Consider the following 18469-nt stretch of genomic DNA (forward strand, 5'->3'; position numbering starts at 1 on the left):
GTAATGGCATGGGTAATTGCTAAATGTGATACACAGAGGGGAAATGAGAATAGAAAACCCTGTTTTTTTGGACAAAGAGTGAACCAAAGAACAGAAAAAATAAAATATAAGCATTCCTAGATGTCTGAATCCACTGGGTTCTTAAGTATAAAGAGTGGAAGTTTGGATTGTAAATTCAGGTACTTAGGGATATAGCTTGTTACCTGAATCTGTTTGGTTCCTGAGTTTTGGTGGCAAGTAGCAAGAGTTGTATCTCAAATTTTCCAAATCTGTTTGGCTCCTTAAATTTGGATAGCTGGAGCTGGCATAGTAAGGGTTACCTCTGGTTTGATTTGTTCTCATTTTCATTATTTTATGACATTTTTATTGTTTGATGACAAGGTGCCATTATTGAAATTGTCATGCTTAATAATAAGTATTATGGCAAGCTAGGCAAATTCAGCAAAAATCTTACTCAAGTGAACTTTTGAAACAATTTTGGATTATTTTTTGACAAGCACACAAACTTTTTTGCCATTATTTTCATTGATAGGCATCTTGAACTGATTTATGATCTTGACAATGAAGCGTATATTCTGTGAGCAGTAATACTTCATATTTTTGTTTCGTCTTTTAAAAAGCAAATATTAAGTACCTAGCTTTCATTATTTACTGTGCTTGTATAGTGTAAATTCACTTGGTGTTTTAAAAATTAGAAAGCAAATAGTTCACTTCCATAGGAGTCATCATGCCTATTTTATTTTATTTTATTTTTTAATTAATTTATTTATTTTTGGCCGCGTGGGGTCTTCATTGCTGTGCGTGGCTTTCTCTAGTTGTGGAGAGCGGGGGCTACTCTTCGTTGTGGTGCGAGGGCTTCTCATTGCGGTGGCTTCTCTTGTTACGGAGCACGGGCCTCAGGCATGTGGGCTCTGGAGTGCAGACTCAGTAGTTGTGGCGCATGGGCTTAGTTTCTCCGCAGCATGTGGGATCTTCCCGGACCATGGCTCAAACCCGTGTCCTCTGCATTGGCAGGCGGATTCTTAACCACAGTGCCACCAGGGAAGTCTCATCATGCCTATTTTAAATATATTGACAGATTTTTTTTCAGTTTATGTGTATGACTCCGTAAGAGGACAATTTGGTTGTTGGCTCTCTCCATTTATAAGGTGATTTTGAGGAAATTAAATGGGTCGGAACACATTTCAATTTGTTTTCCTTTTATGGTAAAACAGACTGTTTCTTTTAATTATCTTTTAGGCGAAAAGCTTTTTTAAAAAAATATTTATTCATTCATTCATTCATTCATTTATTTATGGCAGCATCAAGTCTTAGTTGTGGCACGTGGGATCTTCCGTTGCGCGCGTGGGCTCCTCGCTGCACCGGGCAGGCTTCTCTCTAGTTGTGGTGCTCAGGCTCCAGAGCACGTGGGCTCTGTAGTTTGCAGCACGCAGGCTCTCTAGTTGACACGCCGGAGTTCAGTAGTCGTGGCGCGCAGGCTTAGTTGCCCCGCAGCATGTGGGATCTTAGTTCCCCGACCAGGGATGGAACCCGCGTCCCCTGCATTGGAAGGCAGATTCTTAACCACTGGACTGCCAGGGAAGTCACTAGGAGAAAAGCTTTTAATCTCTGGCATAGAGATTGGATTTTGAACAGATTCAAATATAACCTTTTGCATAATTCCAGAACTGTGAAGTAAATTTTCTATATAAAAATACATCATATAAAATCTAGAATTAACAAGTAACTTTAATAAAACTTACTAAAAAGTTTTCGCAAATTTTCTTCTTCAGAGATTCAGGCATGAAGTTTGGTTTAAGCTGAACTCCACATACCATGTTCCCTGCAAATTTTAGTCACTCAAGGTTTACCATATAAACTTTAATGAATACATTGAGACTTTTGTATGCTTGCTAAAGATGCTTTCTGAGTTAAAAGTTGTACATCTCTAAATCTGTTTCATACATATTTTGTGAATTCTGCCACTTGATTAACTTGTATGCTGAGTGAAAGGATGAAGGGCGTAAAAGGTAGAGAAGCTAAGGATGTAGAGACCTGCCATCACTTGGTGGGCATGGAGTGAAAAACAGCCTTCTCTGGACTGCTGCCTGCCCCTTTGATTTCTCTTGCTACTGTTTGTCGCAGTGTCTGGGTGCCAGAGAAACTTTCCTCTGAGGTCTGCTTTGTAGAGACAAACTGCCCACTCCCCCAAGGGCATCTCCCTTTTGATGATGGAGTTAAGAATCCTATGAAATAAACCTCATGTCTTTGTATTCTTAATCCATGCTTACTATGCGACTTAATCATTTTTACTATCATATTAGGCAAAAGTCTAATTCTCTTAATATTTCATGTCTTATTTTTTTTCCTGATTAAAAAAAAAATTCTCCCTGCCTCCCACCCCCATTTTGAAATTACAGTCACTATCTGTGTATGATTCTCTCATTCCATCCTCCGTGCTCTTAGGGCTTTGCTCTCACATAAAAATTGCCTTATTTGGAGTAATGCATTGAATCAGTGTTGCTCTTGTGACTGTTTACTTTTCATCACTCTATGAGATCAGCCTCTCTGAACAATTTCAGGCTTATTCTGATTACATATTGTACTTGAAACAGAGTTTTAAATTTTCATCTTTTAAACTTTTATTTCTCTAAGCCAAAGCAGTTTATTTATGCCAAAGAATAGAAAACACTTGGTGTGGTTCCTTTCTCTTACAGGAAAACTCTTGAGTTTAAACTAGATGTTGCTAATTTTTTATTTCTTTGTTCTTAGAGTATTGGAGGGCTTTTGTTTGTTGTTGATTTGTACCAACCATTTCCCCAGTCAGCTAGCTTTCCAATATTTCTGCCAGATTTTCTTCCAGTATAACTGCACAGAATATAGTCTTAAATTCATGCCAGTAGTGTTTTGGTATATAGACTGTTCCTTTAAAAAAAAAAATCCATTTCTGTATTCTGGAAATTGGTTCATTTCGTTGAATTTTAAATCTTTCATTGAATTCTAATTTTTTTTTTCTCTTGCTCTTCCTTATTCTTAGATTTTAAGACAAACAGCCTCTGGAACTGTTTTTATGGAAAGGCAGATTATCTTCTGTAATAGGAATTGCTTTAAGTATTTTGCTGCAGAAACAAATAACCTTGTGAAAAAGTCTCTATTATTCACATTAGCAACCTCTCAGAGTCACCCTGTGCAGTTCTAAAGCTTTCTTTCTACTATGTGAGCTGCTATTCTCTGAAGGGAAATAAATTGTTGGCTTGATGTTGAATGCTGATTGTTAAGTTTTACTTTGGTTGTATCTTGATGTTAATTCTTTTTTTTTTTAAATAAACTTATTTATTCTATTTATGTATTTTTGGCTGCCTTGGGTCTCTGTTACCGTGTGCGGGCTTTCTCTAGTTGGGGCAAGCGGCGGCTACTCTTCGTTGCAGTGCAAGGGCTTCTCATTGCGGTGGCTTCTCTTGTTGCGGAGCACGGGCTGTAGGCACGTGGGCTTCAGTAGTTGTGGTTCGCGGGCTTAGTTGCTCCACGGCATGTGGGATCTTCCCAGACCAGGGCTCGAACCAGTGTTCCCGGCATTGGCAGGCGGATTCTTAACCACTGTACTACCAGCCCCTTGATGTTAATTCTAATCTCAGTTTCTTAGCTGTATTTCCCTTAATGACCTTCTAAGTAACGTTAGCTCATTCTCATTTATGATGTTTAGAGTTGGATCAGAGGAACCTTTATGAGAATTCTGATTTGGTCCCTCATTGGCAGTATGACTCTGGGTGGTATGATCTCTTCAAACCTCAATTTCCTCATTTATAAAATGGGATGGTAGTACCTACCTCATAGGATTATGAGAATTAAATGAGATAATGTTTACTAAGTGCTCTAAGTAATTCCTGGCACACAGAAATACGTGTTAACTAGAAGGTAGAAGACTTTTTGCAGGGGCGTGGGGCAGAGTTTGGAGAGGGTGTTAGTGGGAGCTTTCATGTTGAAGTAACTTGTTTTCCTCCTTTTTATTCCCATTTTCAAGACAGTGAAAGCTAATTGATCTAGCTTTATTGCTCCTGTTAAAGTAATCTGTTTCCAACAATCTAGGGATTGTTTAACTTTTAAATTACCAATATACATGCCATTTTAAAAATTTGGTCTCAAGCACATTATTTTGATGCCCTAGTCATAACATTTTTTTTTTTAATGAAATCTAACTTTGAGATTTAGAAATATTCTCCAGGTTGGCATTTACAACAGCAGATTATGCAGTTCTTTTTTATTCTTCTACTTTTCTGTCTGTTTAAGATCCCAAGGGAACTGACATCAGTATCTGATAGTACTGTTTGCGTTTATCTTCTGCTTTCAATTGGTTGTAGCTGTCATGTGAGGAAAATGGCTAAGAACTAGGCACACCTGTGCTCCCTTTGAGCCTCTTTTGTTTGCGTTGTTTCTCACTTTCATTTTGCGCCACATAGTAATACAGATAGTATATAATATATTTTTATCAGCCAAGAAATAAATTTGGTTCTCTTCTATTCAGTCTTTGACAATATTTGGCAGTTTTTGCAATTCTGTAATATGTTTTCTGACTAAACAAAGTGCTTTGGTGGTGGTTCTCAAATGTCAAACTTATTATACCCATCAGTTCTTTTCCTTGGTAGGTTCCCTACAGAATGCCTAAACACGTATATCAGGTGCAATTCAAGAATGTTCGCAGGAGCAGCATTATTCACAGTAATTCAAAACTGGAAATAACCCGAAAGACCATCAGTAGTTAAATGGATAAAAAACACTGAGGTATATAGGATGAATAAAGTTCAAAACCACTAAAATTATATTATTTAGTCACACATATTTGAGTAGTATGACTATAAAGAAATGCAAGAAATTAAATACCATAGAAGTCAGGATAATGCTTACCTCATGGGATTTTGATTGGAAAAGGAAATGTGGAAGGCTTTGGAGGTGGTGGTTAGGTTCTGTTTCTTAATTTGGGCAGTAGTCATACAGACATTAACTTTAAAAAAATGTTATTAACCTGTACCTTTGTGTTTTATGCCCCTTTCTAAGTGTTGTTTCATAATAAATAATAAATATGGTTTTAAAACGGGAAAATGAATAATAATCTCTCCAGAGTAACCCTCAAAAAGAGGGAGTTTTAAAAAAGAAAGAAAATCTTGGGGACTTCCCTGGCAGTCCAGTGGTTAAGACTTCGCCTTCCAATGTAGGGGGTGCGGGTTCGATCCCTGGTTGAGGAGTAAGATCCCACATGCCTCGCGGCCAAAAAACCAAAACATAAAGCAGAAGCAGTATTGTAACAAATTGAATAAAGACTTTAAAAATGGTCCACATCAAAAAAAAAAAAGAAAGAAAATCTATCTCTCATTTGTGCCAAGGCAAATAGTTCTTTCAAGACCTGTAGTTATTATTATATGGAAGTTCTTTTTTGTCTCTGAGGGGTCTCCGATTTTCAGTACTTCTTAAAAGAGTTGAGGTCTCCACCCCAAGTTTTAGAACTAGCGGTTAGAAACTTTTTTAAAAACCATATTCTTTTCCTTAATACTTTAATCACAGGCCACTAATGATTCACTAGATTGGTAATATAACCTTAAATAATTTCAATAGTGATAATAACAGCAGGTAATTATTATCTAGAGCTTAATACTGGTACTGTTCAAAACTTTTTATATGTATTTAATCCTTAGTTTTTTAGAATGAGGAAAATATTCAAATAATTTTTCCAAGTTTGAACTCTTTAAACATAAATGCCTAATTCATTCATTCAGCAAATATTTATTCAGCATCTACTATGTATATACCAGGCATTATTTTAGCTTTGGGAGGTATAGAAATGAACAAAGACAAAGATAGCTTTGCCTTCATGGAATTTACATTCTCTTGAGGAGATAAAAACTAATAAACTAATAATATGTCAGGTAGTGATAAATCCGCTGAAGAAAAAATGGAAGATTATAAGACAATAGGGAGTGATAAAAGTATTATGTAGGACTTGAACAGATTTGGGACTAAGCTGAGTGAGTTGTACATGTGTCTGCAGAAAGAGTGTGTGAGATGGAGAGAAACCATATGAAAACCCAAGGCAGGTCTGAAATTGGAGTTATAGAATAAAAATGCCTTTAAAAAATAAAACGCCAGATAGTAAATATTTTAGGCTTTGCGTGTTAAAAGGTCTTTGTTATAGCTACCAAACTCTGCCATTGTTGTGGAAAGCAGCCATGGACAATATGTAAATGAATGGACCTGGCTATGTTCCTATAAAACTTTATTTACTGAGGCGGCAGAAGGCTGGATTTGGCTCTGTGGGGCCATAGTTGGCTTATAGACCTTGTAGATCATGGTAGGGACTTAAGATTTTGTTCTAAGGGTGAGAGAGTTTTGAGCAATAAATTATTCCTAATGTGTGTTTATAATTTTTTAAAGGTGGTACTTCAATCTTCAACATCCTAGAGAAAGATGGAATGGCTTTCAGAACCTGTGTTTATACTATTTCATTATTTGCTATATTCATATAACAAGCTTTTGTGGAACCTGTGTTATGTGACATAATTGTGTTGAGAATTAAATTATTAATAAGATGCCTCCCTGCTTTCACTAGACCCTAAATTCCTAGATTTATCACATTTATCTTGGTAATCCATGAAGAGTACCTAGTACTGTATCTGGTGCATAGTAAGTACTTGAAGGAATGAGTATATTCCTCAAAGAGTTTGTAGTATGTTGGGAAAGGTGGACATAAATAAATAGTTGCAGTATAGCTTAATAGAGATACAAATGAAGAGCTATGGAAGAGGAGAGGAGAGATACCAGATCCATGTAGGAGAAAGGAAGAGAAGATAAATGCAGTTCTGAGGGGTGAGATTAAGTTCCTGTGGGATTTCTGGGTGAAGATGTCTGAGAAGCAGTTAGGCATTAGGGTTCTGGGATGTGAGAGAGAGAGAGCTAGACTAGGCATCAACATTTAGAAATTATTCAAGTGTAGCAGGTAGTTAATGCTATTAGAAAAGAATTTTTGAAATCTCAAAGGCTAATGCTTTCTTTTTTCTTGCTTGGCAAACTTTAAAAATTTGTATTCTGCTTTCCCCCAGTACAGACAAGTGCTGCATTGGAAATCTTTGTACAAGCCTCTCTCTTTCCAGTGTGATATACAGAAGAGGGGTTGTGGGGTCAAAGGGCATGTGCTTTCAACATTTGGATAGTTCCTGCCAAATTGCCCTCTAAAAAAAAAAAATTGATACTAATTTACACTTCCACTGTGAAAGGGCACAAGATTACTCATTTACCCACTCCTCCCAGTACTGAATGTTTGCCAACCTGATGGGCAAATAATGCCGTGGCGTTGTGTTAGTGGGTAGACCAAGAATTTTTTATGTTTACTGGACATTTGCATTTCTTGGCCTGTGAATTCTGTGTTCCTGTTCTTTGGCCTTTTTTCTCTTGTGTTTGATTTTTTCTTACTCATTTTTGGAAGGCGTCATATCTTTGCCTTCTCCACAGGCCCTTTCCTCATTTCTTGTTTTATTTTTCTCTGTAACTGCCATCTGACATACTATTTGTTTATTTTTTTATTGCCTGTCCCTCCCCACACCATTAGAATGTAAGAATCAGGAGGGCAGGGATTTTGTCATTTGTTCATTCTAGTGTTTCCAGCACCTAGGACAGTGTCTGGCATATAGTAGGCACTCCCTAATTAATTGTTCAATGAATGAATGAATGGAGTGAATAATAACCTTTTTTTTAAATAAATTTATTTATTTTTTATTTATTTATTTTTGGCTGCGTTGGGTCTTCGTTGCTGCATGCGTGTGGACTTTCTTTATTTGCGGCGAGCGGGGGCTACTCTTCGTTGTGGTGCACGGGCTTCTCATTGCGGTGGCTTCTCTTGTTGCGGAGCATGGGCTCTAGGCGTGCAGGCTTCAGTAGTTGTGGCGCACGGGCTCTAGAGCGCAGACTCAATAGCTGTGGCGCATGGGCTTAGTTGCTCCATGGCATGTGGGATCTTCCCGGGCCAGGGCTCGAACCCGTGTTCTCTGCATTGGCAGGCAGATTCTTAACCACTGTACCACCAGGGAAGCCCGAATAATAACCTTTTATCTGTTATTTGTTTTTCAAATATTTTTTCCATGTTTGCACTTGCCCTTTTCCTTTGTTTATGGTGAATTTGATCATATAGAAAGTTTTAATTTATATGATGTCAATTCTATCACTTTTTTCACATGAGGCTTTTGAAGTCTACATTTTGCCTACCTCCCCTCCCCCTTTTTAAACCCTGTGTTCCCTTCATTCACTTCTCCCACCTCCCACTCCCCTCCTCTGGCCAACCATCAGTCTGCTGTCTGTATCTATGAGCTTGTTTTGTTTTTTTTAAAAGATTCCACATATAAGAGAGATCATATGGTCTTTGTCTTTCTATGTCTGACATAATTCACTTAGCACATTGCTCTTGAGGGCCATCCATATTGTCACAAATGGCAAGATTTTATTCTTTTTTATGGCTGAATAATATTCCATTATGTATACCTACCATAATTTCTTTATCTCTTCCTCCATTGATGAACACTTCAGTTGTTTCTTTATCTTGGCTATTGTAAACAATGCTGCAGTGAACGTAGGTGTGCATATATCTTTTCAAGTTAGTGTTTTTGTTTTCTTCAGATAAATACCTAAAAGTGGAATTGCCGGATCATATAGTTCTATTTTTAATTTTTTGAAGAACCCGCATACTGTTTTCCATAGTGGCTGCATCAATTTACATTCCCACCAACAATGTACCAGGGTTCCCTTTTCTCCACATTCTTGTTATTTCTTGTCTTTTTGATAGTAGCCATTCTAACAAGTGTGAGGTGATATCTCATTATGGTTTTGCTTTGCATTTCCCTGATGATTAGTGATGTTGAGAATCTTTTCATGTACCTATTGGCCATCTGTATTTCTTCTTTGGAAAAATATCTGTTCAGATCTTCTGCCCAATTTTTAATCAGATTTTTTTTTGTCTTTTTTTTTTTTTCTTGCTGTTGAGTTGTACATACAGATTTAGATCATAGAATAAAGGAAAGTCAGTGAAAAGCTGAGAAGGAAGGAATGAGCAGGCGCATAAAAGAAGTAGGAATGAGTAGTATCCTAGAAGTCAAAGGAAAAGAGTTTTAAAAGGGAAGCAGTAAACTTTTGATTAAATATGGTGAATGGATCCATTCATAGTAAAATATTATAAAAGACATAGGACACAAGGACAAAGGGAATGAGAGTAGAGACTAATTTTAGAAATATAAAATGATCAATTGAGTTGTAAGAGATTTTGGAGGATGGGAAGTAAATTCTTAATGAATATGAGGTTTTCTTTTGAGATGATGAAAATGTTTTGGAACTAGATGAAGTTGGTGCTTCCATATTATCGTGAATATACTAAATGCCACTGAATTGTTCACTTTAAAATTAATACACTATGTGAATTTAACCTCGGTTTTTAAAAACAAGACCACATACTGAGGTATATGAAATTTAAGAACACCAGGGATAAAGAAAAGATTCTGAAAATTGCCAGAGAGAAACAAAGGATCTCACACCATATTATTAATCATAATCTAAATTATAATATAGCCACAAATAAATCCTGAAATCATAATGGCTTAATTCAACAAACATTGCTTTTCATTTATGCTACATGTGCATGGTGAGGGAGAACACGCTGCTCTATACTGTTACTCAGGAATCTAGGCTAATCTGAACACATGGTTTCTAGAGTGGGGGGAGAACAAGTATATGAAAATCCTACTGTACTCTCTTTTAAATGCTTCGGCCCTGGCTAGAACCAGTCACACGGACCTTCCTGAGTGCTAGGGACTTGAAATGTGCAGTCTTCTCAGGTGCCCAGAAAGGACAGGCAAACCAGGCATTGCTGAGCACAAGAAGCTTCTGCAGTGCATAATGAGGAACAAGAGTCAGACTGGCATTAGACTCACCTTCCAGTTTGAAGCTAGAAGACAGTGGAACAATGTTTTAAAAATTCTGAAGGAAAATTATGTCCTGTAGAATTATGTATCTGTCAAACCAGTCAAATGTGAGGGTAGAACACTAACATTTTCAGAGGAACAAATTACAAAACATTTACCTTCTATCCACCCCTTATCAGGAAATTATCAGAGGATATATTACACTAAAACAAGGGAATAAAACATGAAGAGGAAGATTTGGAATCTGGGGGCAGGGGATCTTGTACAGGATACAGCTCAGACTGGAGCAGGAAGATTAAAGGGCCAGGAGAAGGGAGAGACAGGGATATATAATGTGATAGATGGCCTGATATGTTTGAGGATATTGAGAGTTTTATGGTTCTATAAGAACTTGGGCTGTGTTTGAGATATATTTTTAAAAATTAGCAAAACAAAAGAGGGCATTGTAAGTTCCAAAAATAGTAAATGTTGTACAAGAAAAGAAATATAATTATCGCATATTATATGACTCAGGTATAGATAATGGTCATAATATAAATACTGATTACAGATGGACAAAATGTAACTCTTATGAGGATGATAATAGGATATGAGAGCATAATCATCTGTAAGAGATTGTCAGTAAATAATGCCTAAAATGGAAAAATTAAGAAATAGCAATGTATTATTTAGAAATATAAATGTAAATACCAGAAGAAATGGCTAAAAGTTAAAAGTTGTTGTTTGTAGGAAGTGATTTTTCAAGAATGGAATGGAGTAGGACAGAGGATGGGTAAGACAGCTTATGTTACATATCTTGTAGGGTTAATGCCTTTTAAAATTATCTAAATTTGTTACTTCTACTTCCTATTTTTCAAGGAGGCAGGAGCAAACTGTGCCACATGCTGCAAAGAGCCTATGTTAAATGAAAATTAAGAAAAGGAACCATGGGCTTTGGCAGATAGGTTATAGTGATCTTGGGGCCATTTCAGTGGTTGAGTAATGGGAGTAGACCAAGTTGCAGTGGGTTAAAGGATAGAATAGAGAAATTATTTCACATACTGCAGAAGTGTAAAATGAAGGAGACCAAGTGACATATAGGATCAGATAATGGTGTATACAGAATAGATATATTATCCTCCTGACTGAAAGGCAGAATATGAAAATCTGACTTTAAATAAATTATAAAGAAACTACATTATACATTTGCAGAGAATCCCCCATAAAACAAAAGCAAAAAAATTTTTTTTAATTTCTTTCAATAATTAGCTCTTCTAAAATTATTCATTTTACTGAAACATGTCATATAGGCATCTCTGCTAAATTGTGTCAATAGGGAAAAGTAAACTTGATATAGTATGATTTGTATTACTTCTTTATTTAAATGGAATACCTTCTCAGAATTCCTTTATTTCAACTTAATATCCTTGATTTAAAGAGGTTTGCTTTGTTTGTTCTGAGTCCTTTTTTAAAAGTTCAAGGCTTTTAAAATAATGTGAAAGCTAATGAAAACTGAAGGCAGTTCATCTCCCTTACCCTCGGATTTCTGCATTAACCTGATTCCTCTAGTATCGTTCCAGTTCTCTTAGTTCCCCTTCCAGGTTCAAGTTTTTGTTCAAGCCTAGTCATGGGAGTAATGTCATCATCTTTAAATTTGGTCATGGAATGTGTTACACTGCCCAGCTCAGGGAAGTGCTTGCTACTCAGTTTGGGCTTGGATAGTAACGTTTATTTTCTTTGGCAGAGAAGCTGATCGTCGAGGGGCATCTAACCAAAGTGGTAGAAGAAACAAAGCTTTCAAAAGGTTCGTTTTCTGTGGGTTTCTGTGGCATTTTTCTGTGGGTTTTGACAACTCTTTTGGATAATGAAGGTTAGTATACATTTCCAAGGTCATAGTACTTTAACCATCAGTTTATGTCTTACAGCTCACAAAATGGCAATGCAGTGACAATATCAGATAATAATATAAAATAGTTGGAGTTCTGTTTTAAGAAGGATATGTTCATCAGAAAGTTTCTTTTTAAGTGGGTATATATGTGTGGGTTTTTTTTAAATGCTTGGAATAGGTTTCGTTAGGTATTAAAGATTTGTGGCAATCTCTCTGTCTCACTTCCAGCATTCTTTTCAGCTTTGATCTCAAAATTTTAATCAAACGCAATGTAAATCTTTTTTGAAACAGGTGAAAAATGCTTGCAGTTCCATTTTGTTGGTTATCGTACCTTTAATAGTCCTTATGATATTTAATATTATCTTAATTGTTAGCATTTCAATTTGACTTAAACAAAAGTGATTATGTAGAACCTTATATTTTTTAATGAACAGTCCTGTAATTGCTTGAAGTAATTTATTCTGTTGATTCTTTTCTGTTACAATTGTCAGGCTTAGAGAAGAAAAGTGAGTTTTAAAGCATCGTATTGTCAAGTCACTTTTATATATAGGGAAATAGTGCAAATAAATTTAGTGGGATATGCTCATTAGTGATTCTAGGACTTTCATCAGAAGAACATACCCGTATAAAATTTAAAACTAAATTGACAATCATTTTGGTTAGCTAAAACAATGAGTGATAAAAGTTTGCAATACTCCATTTCATTACATTTTGTTTTATGAAAGTAACTGGATCCATTTGGCTTTTAAAAATATTTAAAAGGATAGTGTTATTTCATATATCTGGTGGCTTCCATTTGGAATTTTGTGCATGGCAGATGCCATATTTGGGGAAAGAATGCATAAAATATGCGTCACTAATATTGTTCTGGCAAACAGGCATTGAATTTCAGAACAGTGAACTATTTTTAGTACGTATGGCAATTTATTTCATCTTATTAAAGTGAGATGAGAACAGATTTTAAAATAGCTTTTACTTCACCATCTAAATACCTATTCAGATTAGTTGGTTAAATAGCCAACACTTTGATGTAGAAGTAGAGCCTTGGAAAAAAATCAGTGCTTCTTATAATTAAAGAAAAGTATCTTGCTACCCAAGTGCTTCTATTTAATGCATTCTGAATTAGAATATATTTCCTTGAAATTATGTTATGTCATTATTGAAAAAGAAAATGTTATGATTTCCTTTTGAAATCTGGCTATAAAATATGTATTGAAAGTTTTAAAGAACATGCTTTTTGACCTAGCAATTTCATTTCTAAGTTTTTATCTTAAGGAACAAATTGGACAAATGTGCAAGGGCATTTGTTTGTGTTGTTTTAAAGGCAAAAAAAGGAAAACGTAAGTGTCCGATAATAAGGGCATTTATTAAATAAATTATGGCAAGTAAGTCCATGCAAGTGAATAGAATACATCCTTTAAGAATGATAATACAGGGACTTACCTGGTGGCGCAGTGGTTGGGAATCTGCCTGCCAATGCAGGGGACACAGGTTCGATCCCTGGTCCGGGAAGATCCCATGTGCTGCGGAGCAACTAAGCCCGTGCGCCACAACTACTGAGCCTGCGTGCTCTAGGCCCCACATGCCGAAACTACTGAGCCCGCGTGCTGCAACTACTAAAGCCCGCGCGCCTAGAGCCCGTGCTCCGCAACAAGAGAAGCCACCATAATGAGAAGCCCGCGCACCGCAAGGAAGAGTAGCCCCCACTCACCACAACTACAGAAAACCTGCACGCAGCAATGAAGACCCAACGCGGCCCAAAAAAAAAGAATAATACAGGGAATTCCCTGGTGGTCCAGTGGTAAGGATTTGGAGCTTTCACTGACCGGGCCCAGGTTCGATCCCTGGGCAGGGAACTAAGATCCTGCAAGCTGTGCAGCGTGGCCAAAAAAAAGAATGATAATACAGATGTTTTATATACCCAGAGATATTTCTATCAGCAGTCAACATTTTACTGGTACTTCCCACAGTTAGCATGCAGAGGTACACTAATCCTTGTGACAAACTAGTTGGCTGAAATAAATTACATTTTAAATGCTTTATATCTGGCTATAAAGTATTTTCTTTTGGGTTTGGCTGGATTGTTTTATTTTTTAAATGCTTTCATTGCTGATGTTTTTAATGGAATGATATTTAAAACTGATTTTAAATATCAGTTGTTGGAAATTGCCAGTTACCAGCTGTTACAAGTCTTGGTAGTATTCCCTTCAGGTATTTCACCTAATGAAAAATGTAATCATAAGTTGCATATGCCTTCTATTTAAGTCCTAACTCAACTTGCAGTTTACAGTAGATTTCAAGGTGGAAGTAGAAAGAATACAGAGCAGGTCAAACAGTAGCTTTTAATTCCAGGTTCTACCAGTAACTAGCTATGTGCCCTCAGGCAACTTACTTTAGCTCTTTAAACCTCAGTTTCCTCATTTGTAAGATGGGATTGACAGTATATAACTTAGAGGATTTTGTGGGAATTTAATGAAATATTGCTTATAAAGCAGGAAGCACTGGTCCGTTGTCCAACAAATGTTAGTTCTCCTTTTTTTTTTTCCCTTGATCCTTGACCTTGCTTTCTTTGCAAATAATGGTTCCAGTGGTGTAGGAAGTGGTCTGTGTTTGTCTTGCCCATCCGTCGTTATGTCTGCTTGAAGATATAGTGAAAATATTCACCTTATTGTAGACTTGCCAGTTTGGGAACAATTTTGGTATTGATGTTGGTAGCCATTCTTCCATTTACTTCTATATACTATTGGTATGCATTTTAATGATTAAATACTGCACAGAAAATCAGCTAGTAATGACTTTTAATAGCTGAAAAGTAGATGTTTTGAACAGTAGAGACTCTACCACTCATTTGTTGTGTCCTGTGTTTCATCTTGAATAGATTTCGTTTGCCTCCATATAATAACTCTAGTATCAGGACACAACAATGGTGAACCATGACTTGACTTGCTAAAAGCTTGCCTTCTTACTCAAAGTAAAATTGTATCTCTAATGGTCCTCTTTTTGGCGCACGTACTATGTACTGTGCACTGTTCTATGCAATGGGATTATAGCAGTTAACAAAACAAAAATTCCTGCACTCATGGAGCTTATATTCTAGTAAGATCTTAATGGAAGATAGTCCCACCTCTAAGGCAATTTTACCTCCCTGGCTACTTCTCCAAATAGGAAATAAAAGTTCCTTCTAAGCCAGAAGAATACTTTTGAAAATACGTTCCTCTTGGTTTACCTCTATATCTTGATCATAAAATTGCCAAGAATATTAAAATTAGGAAAGAGTCATTTTTGTCTTTTCCTTTTTGTTCCCACAGTGGTTTCTTTTCTTTCTATATATAGACAAGATGTGTTAGCCTGCCTTATTTGAGACTGTAACTTAGTGATCAAAACTAGTACATTCAGAAATGTCTGACTATAGTACACTGTGAATGCACCAGAGGTCACAGATTAGATTCCCATGGACCTCAGTAATCAGTGACTTCACTTCTATTCTAAACTCACTGTCTCTCCCCCGTTGGCCTTTGACTAGAAATGGCAGTGAGAAAGGAAGCAAAAGGCTTCTTGTAATCCATCATTCATTTCACAAGTGAAGCCATAAGTTCTAATGTATTCTTACATGGAATAGCCATAACAAGTTATATTTTAATATTGTATTATTTTGACAGTATTGGTTTTAGATATGTTTCTGACTGCTTCTAAAATGAAAAATATCTCTTGATTTAGTTGATTATGAAAACAATATATGTTCACCATAATTTTTCAAACAATATATAACAATGTGAAGTTAGAAAATAAATGTTCATCCCTACCTTCAGAAATGACCATGGTATCTCTGTTGTAGATCCTTCTAGACTTGAATAAATATATACAACAAAAAATTCATAGCTAAGTGTATAGCTATTTTCAGTCTAAAGGGGATCATCTTATACACGGCTTAACAGACTTTACTTTTACTTAATAGTAGTGAATATATCTTGGACATTTTCCATTCCATAATGAACAATGCTGCAATGAACGTCCTTATATATATATACTATATGTTGCCTATTATTTCCTTAGGAAAAGTACTAGAAGTGAATGTACACATTTAAATTTTTGATACAGATTACCACAGACAGTATAGTTAAGTGCGTAACATTATAAAAAGTAATTATATGTTTAGTGAATTTATAATCTCACTAAGGAAACAAGATATATGTATACACAGAGAATGATATAAAATAGAACATGATTAATTATAAAACCCTATGTCCCAGAGAAGATAAATAAAAAGGAGCAACATGCTGGAGAAATGAAGACTTCCTTAGAGGTGATGGGGCTTAAGCTATATCTTAATATAGCTTGAATAGGCCAAGTAGTGAGAATGGTCCTTGAGTTTAAGGAAATAACAACTCAAGCAAAGAATTTCAGGCCTGTGGTTCAGGTACAGTAATACTTTCTTTAGATATAAAAGGCTGTTAATTTTCTTGTTTTAAATGTTACTTTTATAAAAGACAATGGTGATTTTTTTAAAAAGAGTCTTTATCATGAGTATAAATATTACTAAGGCAACCTAACTAGTGTTTTTATATAATAGAATCCTTTTCTTTCATCATCTTCATACGGTATCCACATTGTCCTGGGAATTTTGCTATATTTGTTGCAGGTCTCTGAATACTTTAGCAAAGCTTGCTTCATTTTTGTTTCCAGTTGGCCAGTGGACAGCCTTGAACAAAAGCCCCAGCCCTCCTCTGCACAGCAATCATGATCCACATTATAATTTAATATGAGCTACGTGTAATAACCAGCATTCCATTTTGGACTAGAGTGGTGAAGAAGTAAGAGATCCAGTGACCTCAGTTAATTTTAAAAGTATTTTGCATACCAGTAGATTTAGAGCACGCATAGCCTGAAGCAGTTTTATTGATATAAGCTATTTAATTGTAAAGAGATTCTACTTTTATTTATTTATTTATTTTTTTCTTCTTAGAGAACCAGGCAAGAGCAAAGGAATCTGATTTATCAGATACTCTGAGTCCAAGCAAGGAGAAAAGTAGTGACGACACTACAGGTCAGTTTTAACCTAATATTTATAAATCTGTAGATGTTATTGTTACCTACCAAGCAGTTTAGGTATGCAGGTTAGTGTGGGTGGAGATCTCAAAGTTTGTGTTTGAGGGAAAAAGCAATACTTCTATTTATCAAGTCACTCCCTTGAATCTTGGATAAATTTAAAAACTACTTTCAATGATCCAAATACAATAGCTGTATAAATTTCAGTTTTTTATTTTGATAATGATAGCTTGCTAATAGAGTTTACTGTTTATAATTATCTTTTTCCCCCCTCTGTAGACGCCCAAATGGATGAGCAAGACCTAAATGAACCCTTTGCTAAAGTGTCCCTATTAAAAGGTATTTTAACTTGTTTTTAAGACATTTTAAACCAGGGCATCAGATTCACCCTTTGCCACAAAATCATGTATTATATGTTTTAAGCTTTAGTTAAAACTTAGTTTTAACTTAAAAGATTAAGATAGGTTCTCTAACGTAGCAGGAACTAAAATTTAAAATGTTGATGTTGGTGCCAGTGCTTTAAAGAAAAACATTTAAATTGTAAAATAGTGTGTATCAATCAAAGTTAAATGAAGGCAAGGCAATAAGTGGTAGAATGTGAAATGCAGCTGTGGTTTTTTTGTGTTTACCTTGATGTGTCTGATAGAAACTCATTACCACTTTTAATGTAAACTAAAAAAAGATTAAAAATATTAACTTTCTTGAAAGAACTACCTGTTTGCTCTGTTATCATATGGTAGCAGTTGTAAATTTCCTCATTTTCTGGCCCTCCTCATTCTCCAGTAAATAACCCCAGGTTCTTAGGACTTAGGACTCTTCTAGAAATTTTGGGTGGGGCTAAGATGAGCAGTGCATATAATAAATTCTTTCACTTGTGTCACTTCTAAATAAGAAGTACATTTATTTGATATTTACTTGTTTAGAATGAAATGGGTAGGAATTAAATTAGCATTTATAAAAGTGTTTTTAAAATAAAGTGCTTGGGGATGGCTTATTGATAAATCTGTGATTGTCAGCATTTAGTCTCCTTTTTTTTTTTTGCATTCATGACAACAGCTGCCACACAAAAGATTCACTTTTAAGTGTTTTGATCCATTTCTCATTTAGAGAAAATTATTATTTTTTTTTTACATCTTTATTGGAGTATAATTGCTTTACCATGTTGTGTGTTAATTTCTGCTGTACAACAAAGTGAATCAGCTATATATGTATACATATACCCCCATATCCCCTCCCTCTCCCACCCAGCATTTAGTCTCTTTTATAATTGCCTTATTGTACACAAGAAAAGTTGACATATAAGTTCAGCTCACTAGGTTACACATTTTAGTAGCAGTGGACCAATACCAGGCAACTCTCGGAAATTAGCAGCAAAAGCAGCCTGTGGAGGTTTCTTTGTATAGAAATGCCTTTGCTTCTGGCTGGGCTGTTAAGGGATCTCCCAGTACAGACCCTAAGTTTTGGATTATATAAGGAAGCCTTAGTTTCACCCTGCATGATCCTGCTGCTCTCCTAGTTGTATAATGATTGGCATTGGGGTTGGTTAACCAAGAGATTACCCAGATTCTCTCGAATTCCTTAGTCTGGGCATCATGGCCTTCTCTTTTCTCCCCCATGGATACTGAAG

General features: G+C 35.9%; 1 protein-coding gene across 44 annotated transcripts in view; it reads left to right on the plus strand.

Annotated features, from left to right (window-relative positions):
• SLMAP (sarcolemma associated protein) overlaps nt 1-18469 on the plus strand; it is a 151094-nt gene that overhangs the window by 104486 nt on the left and 28139 nt on the right. For 28 of the 44 annotated variants that reach the window (XM_082412211.1, XM_082412209.1, XM_082412177.1 and 25 more), the window contains 3 exons: nt 11653-11712; nt 16760-16840; nt 17122-17181. In XM_082412211.1, coding sequence (XP_082268337.1) covers nt 11653-11712; nt 16760-16840; nt 17122-17181 — 201 coding nt within the window. Of the gene's footprint in view, nt 1-11652; nt 11779-16759; nt 16841-17121; nt 17182-18469 lie in introns of all 44 variants that reach the window. The other 16 variants (XM_082412190.1, XM_082412168.1, XM_082412181.1 and 13 more) reach the window with 2 other exon arrangements.

The sequence above is a fragment of the Balaenoptera physalus genome, assembly GCF_965194825.1.
Source record: "Balaenoptera physalus genome assembly, chromosome: 11".
Lineage (NCBI taxonomy): Eukaryota > Metazoa > Chordata > Mammalia > Artiodactyla > Balaenopteridae > Balaenoptera > Balaenoptera physalus.